Raw genomic sequence first — 12,069 nt, 5'->3', positions numbered from 1 at the left:
GGCAATGTCATGATGCCAGATGCTGTGCTGCTTCAGAAACACAGCTGCTCCAGGCGAAGCAAGACCACCAAACTAAAGCACGATCCATATGGACAACCGCAGAAGAGGAACTGAGGACAAGCCAGTGCTGTAATTGATCTTATGTATATGTGTGTGTGTATAGTAGAGTATATATAAGTAGAAGGTGTTTGAGTTGAATTTACAGTACTTAAAGGTAGAAGGGCTTTAAATTCCATCGTTTTATAAAGATTATTTAAAGAAGACGCAAAAGCCTTTTTTTTCCAAACTCAGTCATTATATTTGGGAGAAGAACACGCAATCTGTTAACTGAAAGTAAGCTAGGCTCAAATACGAATTTGATCGAATATTAGCATAACCTGCAAAGTATGAAAGCGAGAAACTGATTTTCAAAGTTTAACCAATGAAACTGCCAAGAGAGCGCCATTAAACATTTGCATACAGATTACAATGAGTTACATGCAGTTATTACTTTAATAACACCATGGTAAACTATGAAGCATCTGCCAAGAACTAACACCAACATGTGTGTATAAAATGTGAGCCTGCAGCACAAAAGCAGTCTTAAATCTCTGGGGTATATTTGTAGCAATTGCCAAAAAACCATTGTATGGGTCAAAATTATGAATTTAGATTTTTTTTTTTTTTTTGCTCCCTCAGATTCCAGATTTTCAAATAGTTGCATGTCATCCAAATCTTGTCAAACCACACATCAATGGAGAGATGATTTATTCAGATTTCAGATTATGCATAAATCTCAATTTCCCAAAATTTATCCTTAAAACGAATTCTGGAAAAGTTGGAGCAACTAATGTCTAATTAGCAACCCCAAAAAAATCATTCTTTTTTGCTTCAAGATCAATATGCTCTTTAACAGGTTAACTGTATAAACATATTTAAATGTTGAAACACTGATCTCTGCACACCAAGCAAAGCAATAACATCATTATATACGACACTGAGGATTGAGTATCATTATACAAGCTCGTATTATGCAAGAACTTGTAATGACACAAACGTCTAGAACATGGGGACAGAAAAACAAACAAACATTTCAACCATTTATTAGTTTCCTGGATTTTCAATTCCAATCTACAAAACATGCATATTTAATATCAAGGAAATTATATTTTTTCATCTTCAATGCACGAGCATTTTTCACAGCCCTTCAGGCGACTACAACTGTTGTTTCTGAACATTTGATAAGGATTCGGCAAACCTGGTGTTGCATTCAGATACTGCAGATGATCAAAACTGGACAGCGTAATTAACTCTGGGTCACAATCAAATAAATGAATAAAAAGCCAAACAAAGTGCATAACGCGCTCCAGCCTGCCATCACTAAACAAATATTACATTGTGTAAAGAGAAAGAGATGTGATGCAAACACACCATGAAAGTATAGACATATAAAGTAAGGAAGGAAAAGTAAAAACTAAGGCTAATGGTTTCTTACCCCTGCAGCAAATCCCAGACTGCCATCCAAGACCCGCTTCTGTGAGGGAAAAAAATACTCTGTAAAATCAACAACAGTAAATAAGTTGACAGCTGTGGTTGCCAAAAATTGTTCATAACAATATCGTACTAACAGTTTAGGTTTTAAAGAATGAACTTTAATTTACAGTAAAACTTGTATATTTTATTAACTGATATAATGTTAATATACCAACCTTATGATCTGGTGAAATATACAAAACATGCAACACTAAAATAATGCAATAAACATTTAAATTAACATTTGTTTATATGTCATCCACAAACTAAGAAAAAGCATCATATATTATTTAAACAAAAATACCAAAAGTGAGCTTTGAGTTTTTTACTGTAAATTCTACTGTAAAATTCTTTTTTACTTCCAAAAATCTTACACCTAACAATATTTTACTCTAAAATTACATGAAATATCCTATTAGATCACAGTATATAGTAAGAAAACTTACTTAACCAAGTTTTTCCCACCGCATTTTTATAGTTGTTTACTAATAAAATTACAGATATCACATCTGCGCAAGTTTCATTCACCTTGAATCTTATATAAAAAAAAATGAAAAAAAAAAAAAATCAAATTATAAAATAAAAAAAGAACAAAAGTAAATATATATATATTTATTTATTTATTTTTTAATTTTTTAATTTTTTAATTTTTTTGCTTTTGTTCTTTTTTGTAATTTTATAACTTATATATATATATATTTTTTTTTTTTTTTTTTTTTTTTTTTTTTTTAATAAACTGGGTCCCCAGCAGGACCTGATGCCTGCAGTCATGGTCCCTGTGCAAATCAAACACAGTTTATTCCTCACACAGACGTGTGTGTGTGAACCAAATCCTGTTTATCCAGGATATCTGCAAACACTGAGCTCTGTGCATCAAAACAAGCCCATTTGACACCACTCTGTTTATTTAGAGGTGGTTCACTTAAATACAAGCTCACTGTATATATTTCATAATTAATTTTTAACCTCTGCCACATTTGTGACCCTGCAGCACAAAAACAGTCATAAGTAGCCAACAATACATTGTATGGATCAAAATTATCCATTTGCTAAAAATCATTAGGATATTAAGGAAAGATCGTGTTCCGTGAAGACATTTAGTAAATTTCCTACCTTTTGATTAGAAATATGCATTGCTAAAGACTTCATTTTCGATTTTATTTTTTTCGGATTCCAGATTTTCAACTGTGTTTTAAAGGAACCTCGTCAGCTACGTTCAGATTCCGATTCACCTGGATAAACATTTTAGAAGTTTAAAGCTACATTAATGTTGCGAAGTAGTGGATTTAGTGAATTAGAAAGAAACTTCACTAGTTATATATTTTTCTACATGCAGGATTATTCTGGAAGGATTTGGAAACGTATTAGGACAAAATAATGCATTAACCTTTCGGTGATAAAATAAATAATTATATATACATAAAACTATAAATATAATATGCTTCTTGATATGGTGACCTTCTGCTGCTTTATTTGTAAAACATAATAATAAAATAAGAAATAGTATCTGTAATAAAACAAAGATTACTTGAGTGCATTTTGTAATAAAATACTTTTTTCTTTTTTTTTAAGTAGCAATTTCTGAGTTAACATTGTTTGGAAGTAAACAATTTTTTATTTTTTTTACTGTAGTCTATACAGAATATTAAGAAGAAGAAGAACAGAATAATAAATAAAATGTAAATAATAATATAAATAAATAAAATATTAATTGTGAATAAAATTGAATAATAATACAATTATCAAATTATTAAATATACATTTTATGAAATTTTATTCAATATTTTTTTTTTGTATTATTCCCTGTGCCCTTACTTTATTATCCTGTGCTCTGATACTTACACGCTGCTTTATATTCAAGTGACCTAAGTTTGAACCCCATTTAAATTATATTCCAATCCCATCAATGATACAATTTAATACTTTTTATATTGTATTATTTCTCTAATCAACCTTTTCTTATCTCTAGCCCTTTATCTTTTTATTTTTGTCATGTGTGTTCTTTAATTAGCTCCTTTATATTTGCTCTTCAGTTATTACTCTGCTTTTATCTCATCTCTTTTCTCATTTATTTGCTCTAATTTCTTGTTTGATAACGACTGCTTTCTTAGAAACTCATCTGGTTATGTATCCTGTGCTGCTTCTCGTCTCCTTTATGGTGAACAGACGGTGGTTTCCTTCATGACACTAACCATATAAACTCCATATCAAGTCCATCAGGGTTGTTCATTGAAGTTTGACGGTTTTAAAACAGCAGGGAACACAAACTGAAATATTAAAATGATTTCCATCACAAAGAACATCACTATATATATATATATACACTATACTGGATTTCTCTTCAGGAACTGTTACCTGAAAAATTGTAAAGCTTTAAAAATTCGGTTTAAGATTAACTAAAATAAATCAGAGAACAAAGATGAAAGATAAAAGGGGGATAAACCGAAATAATGGAACTAATTAAAGACAAAATAACATGAAAGACAAAGGAACAAAGAGATGCACAGATGAGACCAAGAACACGCATGAAAGGGTTTTGGAGGAAAGTTTTCAGAATCAAATCCTAGTTCTTCTTATTCTTAGAAACCACAACATGCTTTTTGTAAGCCCGGTATGTTCCTTGTTAAGAGATACAAGAAAACTCAAGCCCAGAGCAGTGAAACCAAATGCCGACCGTGTAGATTTATTTGGAGAGGTCTGGATACCTGTCTTCAACTCACTCGAGGCCCTTTAAACCTCTTAATAAACTTAAAGCTTTTCCAAGTTTACAGTAACATGCCAAAGGAAAGTCCAAATTCTAGGAATGATTTCATGGAATTGGGAGCAGAGCGACCTCCAAAACAATCTGCATTTTGCATAAAGATATATCTAGTACCAAAACGGTGGATAAGTTACTCTTATCCTGGGAAGTTCACTGTGAGATCTGCGGTATTCCAACTATGCGTGTCCGAGGAGGAACAGGACTAAGGTGATCGCTCATTGCCCTTTTATCTGCAACCGTTTCCACCCGCCGAGGCCTTGAGCGAGATAAATGATTTACTGACCAACAATCGGCGAGAAATATAAACACTGAAGGGGGGAACGCAGCACTTTAAAACAAGCAGAGGGAGACAGGCCAGATTCATCACGCATCCTTTGGGGACGTATTTGGAAAGTGGGTGGCCCAGAGGGGAAGTTGGGGGTTGATCGGCTCAGATTGACCCCCCACTGAACTGCGAGGAGAGGGAGGAAACAGAGGGGTGGAGAGAAGGAGGAAAATGTGAGCAAGGGAGTGTGAAAGAAAGAGCCTGGATGGACCTTCTGACAAGGGTGTTTAGTTATGAAAACAAAAGTATTGTAACAGATGGCACCCTGGAAACCTCTTAACAGCGGATTGGAACGAGCCGGCGCAGCTTATCGGAGTCAACGGATGACTCTGTGCACACACACACACACACACACACACACACACACACTCTGGACGCTGCAGGGGGGATATATAAGATCTCACTAGGAGGGTCAAACACCCAGTAGGTTTCCAGATCTTTCAAGCAGTCGTTTGAGTGCCAGCTCCTCCAAGCTTATGCTGAAATCTCTTCAAAGACCAATTGGGTGAAGCTCTCGAGATTGGGAAAAAAAATAAATAAACCAGCTTCAAGGACAAGGTGGATGCAAACCTGTGGAGATCAAGAACTCGTTTTGGAATGAACTACAAACTGTTTTTGAGCAGAACACTCGTCGAGTTTTAACACGATTGGACTTCTGCGAGGATTACAAGCCACTTTTGAGCAGAAATATTGGCAAGATCTAATACATTTTGAACATCTTCAAGGACTACAAACCAGTTTCTTCCAGATAGTTCGGCGATTTCCTATACATTTGTACTTCTGCAAGAATTAAAAACTGTTTTTGACCAGAACATTTGTCAAGTTCGAATTCGTTTGAACTTCTGCAAAGATCGCAAGCCATAGAGAAATTTCATCAAATTACAATACTACCTTAAAACTTCTCCTGCGACGACTATACAAACCAATTTTGACATTCTGTCAAGTTCTAATACATTTGATCTTCTCCTGCGAAGACTATATAAACCATTTTTTGGAAATCTCATCAAGATCTAATACATCCGATCTTCTCCTACAAGAACTACAAACCTGTTTCTGACCAGAAATGGAAACCTCAAAACCTTTGGGAATGTTTTACGACAACGTGTCGATCGTGGATCTGGACAGCGGTGCGATAAACAACGTCTACATTCGGGAGGACTTCGATGCGTTCAGCGTCACCGTGGCCGTCTTGTACCTGGCCGTGTGCGTCGTGGGATTGGCCGGGAACTCGCTGGTCATCGTCACCATTCTGAAACTGGACAAAATGTCTTCGGCGACCACCGTCTACATTTTCAACTTGGCTTTGGCGGACGGCCTCTTCATGGTGGGACTCCCGTTCATCGCCATCCAAAACTTCCAGGACCAGTGGATCTTCGGAGAAGCCGTCTGTAAGCTGGTGATGGTTCTGGATGGCATCAATCAGTTCACAAGCGTGTTCTGTTTAACGGTGATGAGTGTTGATCGTTATATGGCTCTTGTAGACCCGGTGCGCTTCGCTCGTTGGCGGACGCCTCGGCGTGCGAAGATCATCGCCACATTAATGTGGTTCATCTCTCTGTTTCCAGTGCTTCCGATGGCTATACACTTTTCGGCCAGCTATGGTTTCTGCACCGTTGACCCTGATGTTGCATCTGACTCCTGGTGGTTGGCTTTTCTTAGCTACACATTCGTACTGGGCTTCGCCTTACCGTTCACCGTAATGATCGTGTTTTACACGGCACTTCTAGTGACTCTGAGAAACGCCAGAGAGCAAACGTCTTCACTGGAAAGTCACAGGTTTGAGACACAGGTTACTAAGATGGTAGTGGCGGTTGTTTTGGTGTTTGGCATCTGCTGGCTGCCGTTCTACGTCTTCAACTTTTGCTCTCTGTACCTAATAGACCCGGTGCTTGATTTCGCGCGTGGCTTTGAGTTTGTGGTGCTGCTGTCGTACTCGTGGAGCTGCGCCAATCCAATACTGTACGCATGTTTGTCGGAAACCTTTCGAAGGCATTTCCACACCCTCCTTTGCCCTCACAAGAGCTCACGGACTCACTGCGACAGAGACACCGAGGGCTTTGTTTTGCATGACACCAACGTACAAAGCATGCTGGCTTAGTATGTCTTTCTTTTAAATATTTAGAAGGGTTTGTGTTGCAATGCATAAACAGACTTTCTTTGCCCACCACATTTTTTTAGTAAAATGTGCAATTGCTTCTGTGAAATAGAGAAAAAGACATGAGCAGACTGAGGCGTGGAAGACAATAATGTTATTTTTCCACAAAAGCAGGTTGCTTGGTTTCCGTGCAAAGGAAGGGCAGTGTTGTAAGGATGATTATGCAATTTCTGCCCTCCTGTACAAGTGCTGTCAAACTGATTGTGGACTTCGTGATGATGTCATGGTTGTCATGGCATCCAGCTTGGACCAAATATTTGAGGATTTTTGTGTGACTGTTACTGAATGACACATGAAAAAGGAATGTGGCTGTGAAACAGTTGATAAATATGATGTTAATGGCCAACATTTGTTTAAATAACCATGTGTTATTATATAATATACACAGGTTGTGCATATTGTTATTGTATTATATTATATTATATTATATTATTAGTTATTATATTATATGTTATTATATATATATTTTTTTTTTGAGAGAGAGAGGTGGGGTTGCTTTTATCTTTGAACTAGTGCTGTCAAATGATTAATCCCGATTAATCGCATCCAAAATAAAAGTTTTTGTTTGATACTAATATTTTACATTATTGCATGTATACAATATTTCCATATATTGAAGGGGGGGGGGGGGGGGGGGGGGTTACAGTATATTACTTTCTACATATGTAATTTATCATTGTTCATACACATTAAAATTCACAGATAATGACAAAGTGTGTAATTCTGTTTGTTCAAGTAAAGGGAATGAATTATTAAAACATTTATGAATCTCTGAGTTCCTCCTTTCAAATGTTTTAGTGCAAGTTTAAGGAGAAACAAACGTGCAAACCTGCTGTAAATGTAGAAATGTATAACCACTTGCAGATGAAAACAAATCTATCACCCACTTTAAGTTTTACACAGGTTTTTTTATATTTGACAGCTTGAAGGCTTACAACTGATGGTCCACAACACTTCTTTGTCTGACATCTGGCCCACATTTAAAATGTTATAAACTTGTTGTTTTTGCAGCAGTTTTATAGGCAGTTAAGGTGCAATACAACATAACTTTCCTTATTCAGTATTCATGACTAAAGGGGAACTTGGTATAGCATAAAACTCAAAATGAGGGTACGAACATGTAATCATGTAAAAAAGCAAATACATACTCACACTTTTCTTAAAATTACCATTGTTGCCTGTCATCCTGTTAAAAATAAATAAATATCCATAAATGGATTAGACAGGACTTGTTGGGAGACAGTATACTTAGATTACAACACTTACAATGCTTCATTCCCATGTACAGAAGTCAAAGCAGTGTATCCCATGCCTCCATGACGAATTTGTTTTCATGACGATTGTCAAAAATCTATACTTCTGACATAAAAAAGATGCAATCTAAGCTCATCAAATCTTACACAAAAAAAAAAAAAGTATTTAGATACAAAATTAGAAGGTTAGCAATAGCTCTCACGCACATTATGTACCAAAACAATTTTAAATAACATCTCTCAGGAGGTTATGGGATCAAGTCCCTCATTACTCTGACCAAAGGGCAGCATTTATAATGTGTCGTAAGCATCTGAACCGAAAATTTCTAACTAAGAATCATCATTAAACAAATGGAATACAAATGAAATAAATCACATGACATTAAAACAGCAAATATAATACACATATTATGTAAAACTCCATCTAGAATTCACAAAAGTCTAAAAAATTATGCAAATTAGCAACTATAATTTAAATGCATGTTGACAAATTTCATTTGATTCCTTCATTCCTGTCCAGAATTTTTTTTTCACTTTAACCATGCCATTATATATCCAGTTGATAGTTCAACATACTCTTGTTTAACACTACATTTGACCATTTAAAGCAACAAAACTGTCCGCTAGTTCAGCTGTCACTTGAACTGTACAAGGATTCATTTATCGTTCCCCAACCGTTGGCTTTGCGCCTTAGAAAACATCCTTTTAAACTCCTATCTTGGCTATTTGACTATAATAATCTATCATTCATCAGTAGTTATCACTGTGTATGCACTAACAAAAGCTTTTAATTGGATCCTTGGGCATCACATGTCTGTTGCGGGCCTATAATGTATATGTTTGAGACATATCAGGAAAATAATGAATAGTTTAGTTATCCTGAGGCACTTATTCAAAACAGTAAAGAGAGCCACATGCAGTTTATTCAAACTCATTTTACATTCATCTTCTATTTAACCTTATTTCTTTACAACAAATTGACAATAAAATAATACCCTTAAGCTGATGTGACTCAAACCAATTTCTTAATGACTCTCTAACAATCAAACATGCTCTTAAAAAGCTAAGGAAGGATGTGGGCTGTTTAGCTTTTATACTTACGAACAATGGGAATGTTAAATGAACTCTCACTCATTTTAATTGACCGTGTTGATCCAGTGGCGTCCATTTTTCCGATTAGTGTCTAAAAACCCATTATTTAAGATTAAACATGTTTCTCTAACAAATAATGTCTCATTTTGTTTACTTTATATACAGTTAATAAAGTCATGATAGACCCAGCTGCTTTGCTTTCAAACTGTTTTTCTATGTTTTCTGGATTACAGATGGATAATAATTATAGCCAACTACCTGTTATGTTTTGTTTTGTTTTTGGAATAAAATATTTTGATTAGAATAACATTTAAGAAATTGTATTTATCCTAAATAAAAATTACTAATATTGTAATATTTTCACATCATTTAAATAATTCAACAAGATTTACATTTACACATTTCAGATTGAGAAATGTTTGTCTGGGATAAGCTAAAACATTCAAATATGTAAATGGAATTTGAAACGTATAAAAGATACATGACGAATGCATGGTGAAAAGCTTCCACTACAGTTTTAATGAAACCTTCACATAAAAAAATAAATATGTTTAAATATTTTTAAATAAGTGCTGTCAAACGATTAATCATGATTAATGGAATCCAAATTAAAGTTTTTGTTTAGATAATATATGTGTCTGTACTGTGTATATTTATGTATATAAACACACACACACACATGCAGTATATATTTGGAAACTATTTCAATGTATTATATTTAATGTATATGCATTTTTATGTTTATATTCTTATCTTTTATATTATACATAAAAATATTTAGTATATAAAATAACATATCTTTTCTTAAATATATGCATGCATGTGTTTGTATATACATAATAAATATACACAGTATACACACATATATTAACAAAAACAATAATCGTGACAAAAAAATTAATCATGATTAATCGTTAGGCAGCACTAGTTTTAATGAAAAGCAACTGTGATATAAAAGTGCCTAAAGTTCAAAAACACATAAATGCTTTGCGTTCTCATCACTAATGCATAATCCTCCCTCTTTGGACCAAACGCCATCCTAACAACCATATCGTATTTTCCATTGCTACTTTGTAAGCTTCAAAACAATGGATTTCCTCTCACTGTTGCCCTTTTCTTGAAACCTGAATTTAATTTAAAACAGTACTTCAAAGAGCAATGCAAATTGCCATTTGATTAGAGCTTCATAACACTTTGATACCCAAAGTTTGAAAATGGCTCACTATTTCAAACACAAATATACTGGATACTTTCTGTTTCCATACACATTTCAGTTAAATCACTCACCAGTTTAAGTCATTTTACTCTTTATTCAAGCTGCGTCTGTTTATTGTCATTGCCACAGTTTACCTTTCATCAAGGCTTTTCATGACTTATCTGCCATTGACCTTTAACCCCATATATTCTCAGTTTGTGTTTTTGTTGACTAAGTGCTGTCAAAGGGTGAAGGCCCACTGGTGTGTCCACCACTTCTCTTCTGTTAGATTTAACCATTTCAGTTCTGTTAAAGTGGAAGATACTATAACTAGTCTCAGTATTCATGCAGGCTGAATTTCTATTAAAAATTACTTGACTTGAAACCATTTTTATTCTTTGTAAAGCAATTTTTGTGTGCGTGCGTGTGTGTGTCTGTGTGTCAAATAGTACTGTGTATAATAGAACTGAGCTCCAGATGCTTTTTGAACAATTTGTTTTGTTATTGCCACTGTACCTTTAAGAAACACACCTCTTACGTTAAAGCAAACTCCTGTTTGTTTGTTTGACCTATCAGTCAAGGCTAGCTTCATTCAGCTTCACCCATTCAGATTTTTTATTGTGTACATGATTTACCCTTTTTGATGTCCTTGACGAGTGATTGTCATATGACTGTTCCTGGATCTGGGTACCCTTACGAAAAATAAGTTTATTCAAGTGTGCTATCAGTATACTTCTTTTAAACTAAAAATAGGAAATTATGATTTTAGTTTACTTTTTATGTACTTCTCAGAAATGGGCTTTATGTACTTCTCATAAATATACTTAAAACATTTAAGTATACTAGACTTATACTTACAAAAAGTCTAAATACATTTGAGCTGTACTACTAGAATCTTTGTTTTCATTGTTATATGGTAGAGGGCGCCAGTACACATCTTCTGCACATAAAAAAAAAAGTATAAAAAAATTTTAAGTATAAAACTACTAAACTAGTCGTTTACTGAGACTATATTAGTAATTTGTAAATAATAATTATTAGTAGTAGTAGTAATAATTAGTAAATCATTATACAAATAAGTTCACTTTAAGTGTAATTGCAGTACAAACTACAAACATAGAGGTAAACTAGTTGTGTACTCAAAAGTTTGCTACTGTTATACTTAAAGTATAGTTAAAGTTTACTTTTATATAGTAGAAAGTGGGCCAATTTAGTCTCAAGTAGTATTGAAACAGTACACTTACAAGCATTTTACTAGAACACTGATATTTGTATACTAGTTACATGAAGTATACTTAAAAATATACTTGAACTTTACTTAAGTATACTTAATGAAATAAACTTTAAGTATACTTAATAAAAATAAACTTGAACTAAACTACTTTTTGGTAAAGGTACCCATGAGCAAAGATGGCAAAGTCCAGGGGCCGGTTTCAATATGCTCACTATCAAATAGACTGTTTCTCAAATCAGGTTAAGGAATGGTTTGTCATGATAGATCTCAAGGATGCATACTTCCATGTATCCATCCTTCCTCAACACAGGAAGTTCCCAAGGTTTTCTTTCGGTTGCGAAGCATATCAGTATCCAGTTCTTCTGTTTGGCCTGTCACTCTCCCCTCGCACTTCCACTAAGTGTGTGGATGCTGCCCTTACTCCATTGCGACTCCAGGGCATCCGCATACTCAATTACAATGCTCAGTCAGAGCAGATGGCGGCTCGGCATCGAGATGTCATCCTAACCCATATGAAAGAGCTGGGGTTACAGCTAAATGTC

General features: G+C 34.6%; 1 protein-coding gene across 1 annotated transcript; it reads left to right on the top strand.

Moving 5' to 3' along the window:
- The first annotated feature begins 4,626 nt into the window (after positions 1–4,626).
- On the top strand, positions 4,627–7,380 carry LOC127969364 (somatostatin receptor type 2). Its single transcript, XM_052571251.1, has one exon. It carries the CDS (start codon positions 5,662–5,664, stop codon positions 6,694–6,696), a length of 1,035 nt encoding a protein of 344 aa, XP_052427211.1. The 5' UTR covers positions 4,627–5,661; the 3' UTR covers positions 6,697–7,380.
- Positions 7,381–12,069: the final 4,689 nt, after the last annotated feature.

Source organism: Carassius gibelio, chromosome B12 (genome assembly GCF_023724105.1).
Source record: "Carassius gibelio isolate Cgi1373 ecotype wild population from Czech Republic chromosome B12, carGib1.2-hapl.c, whole genome shotgun sequence".
NCBI classification, from domain to species: Eukaryota; Metazoa; Chordata; class Actinopteri; order Cypriniformes; family Cyprinidae; genus Carassius; species Carassius gibelio.
This window is presented reverse-complemented; position numbering and strand designations above follow the sequence as displayed.

Excerpts from the sequence above, each read along its gene's own strand:
- LOC127969364 (XM_052571251.1), top strand. The coding sequence starts at position 5,662 with ATGGAAACCTCAAAACCTTTGGGAATGTTTTACGACAACGTGTCGATC.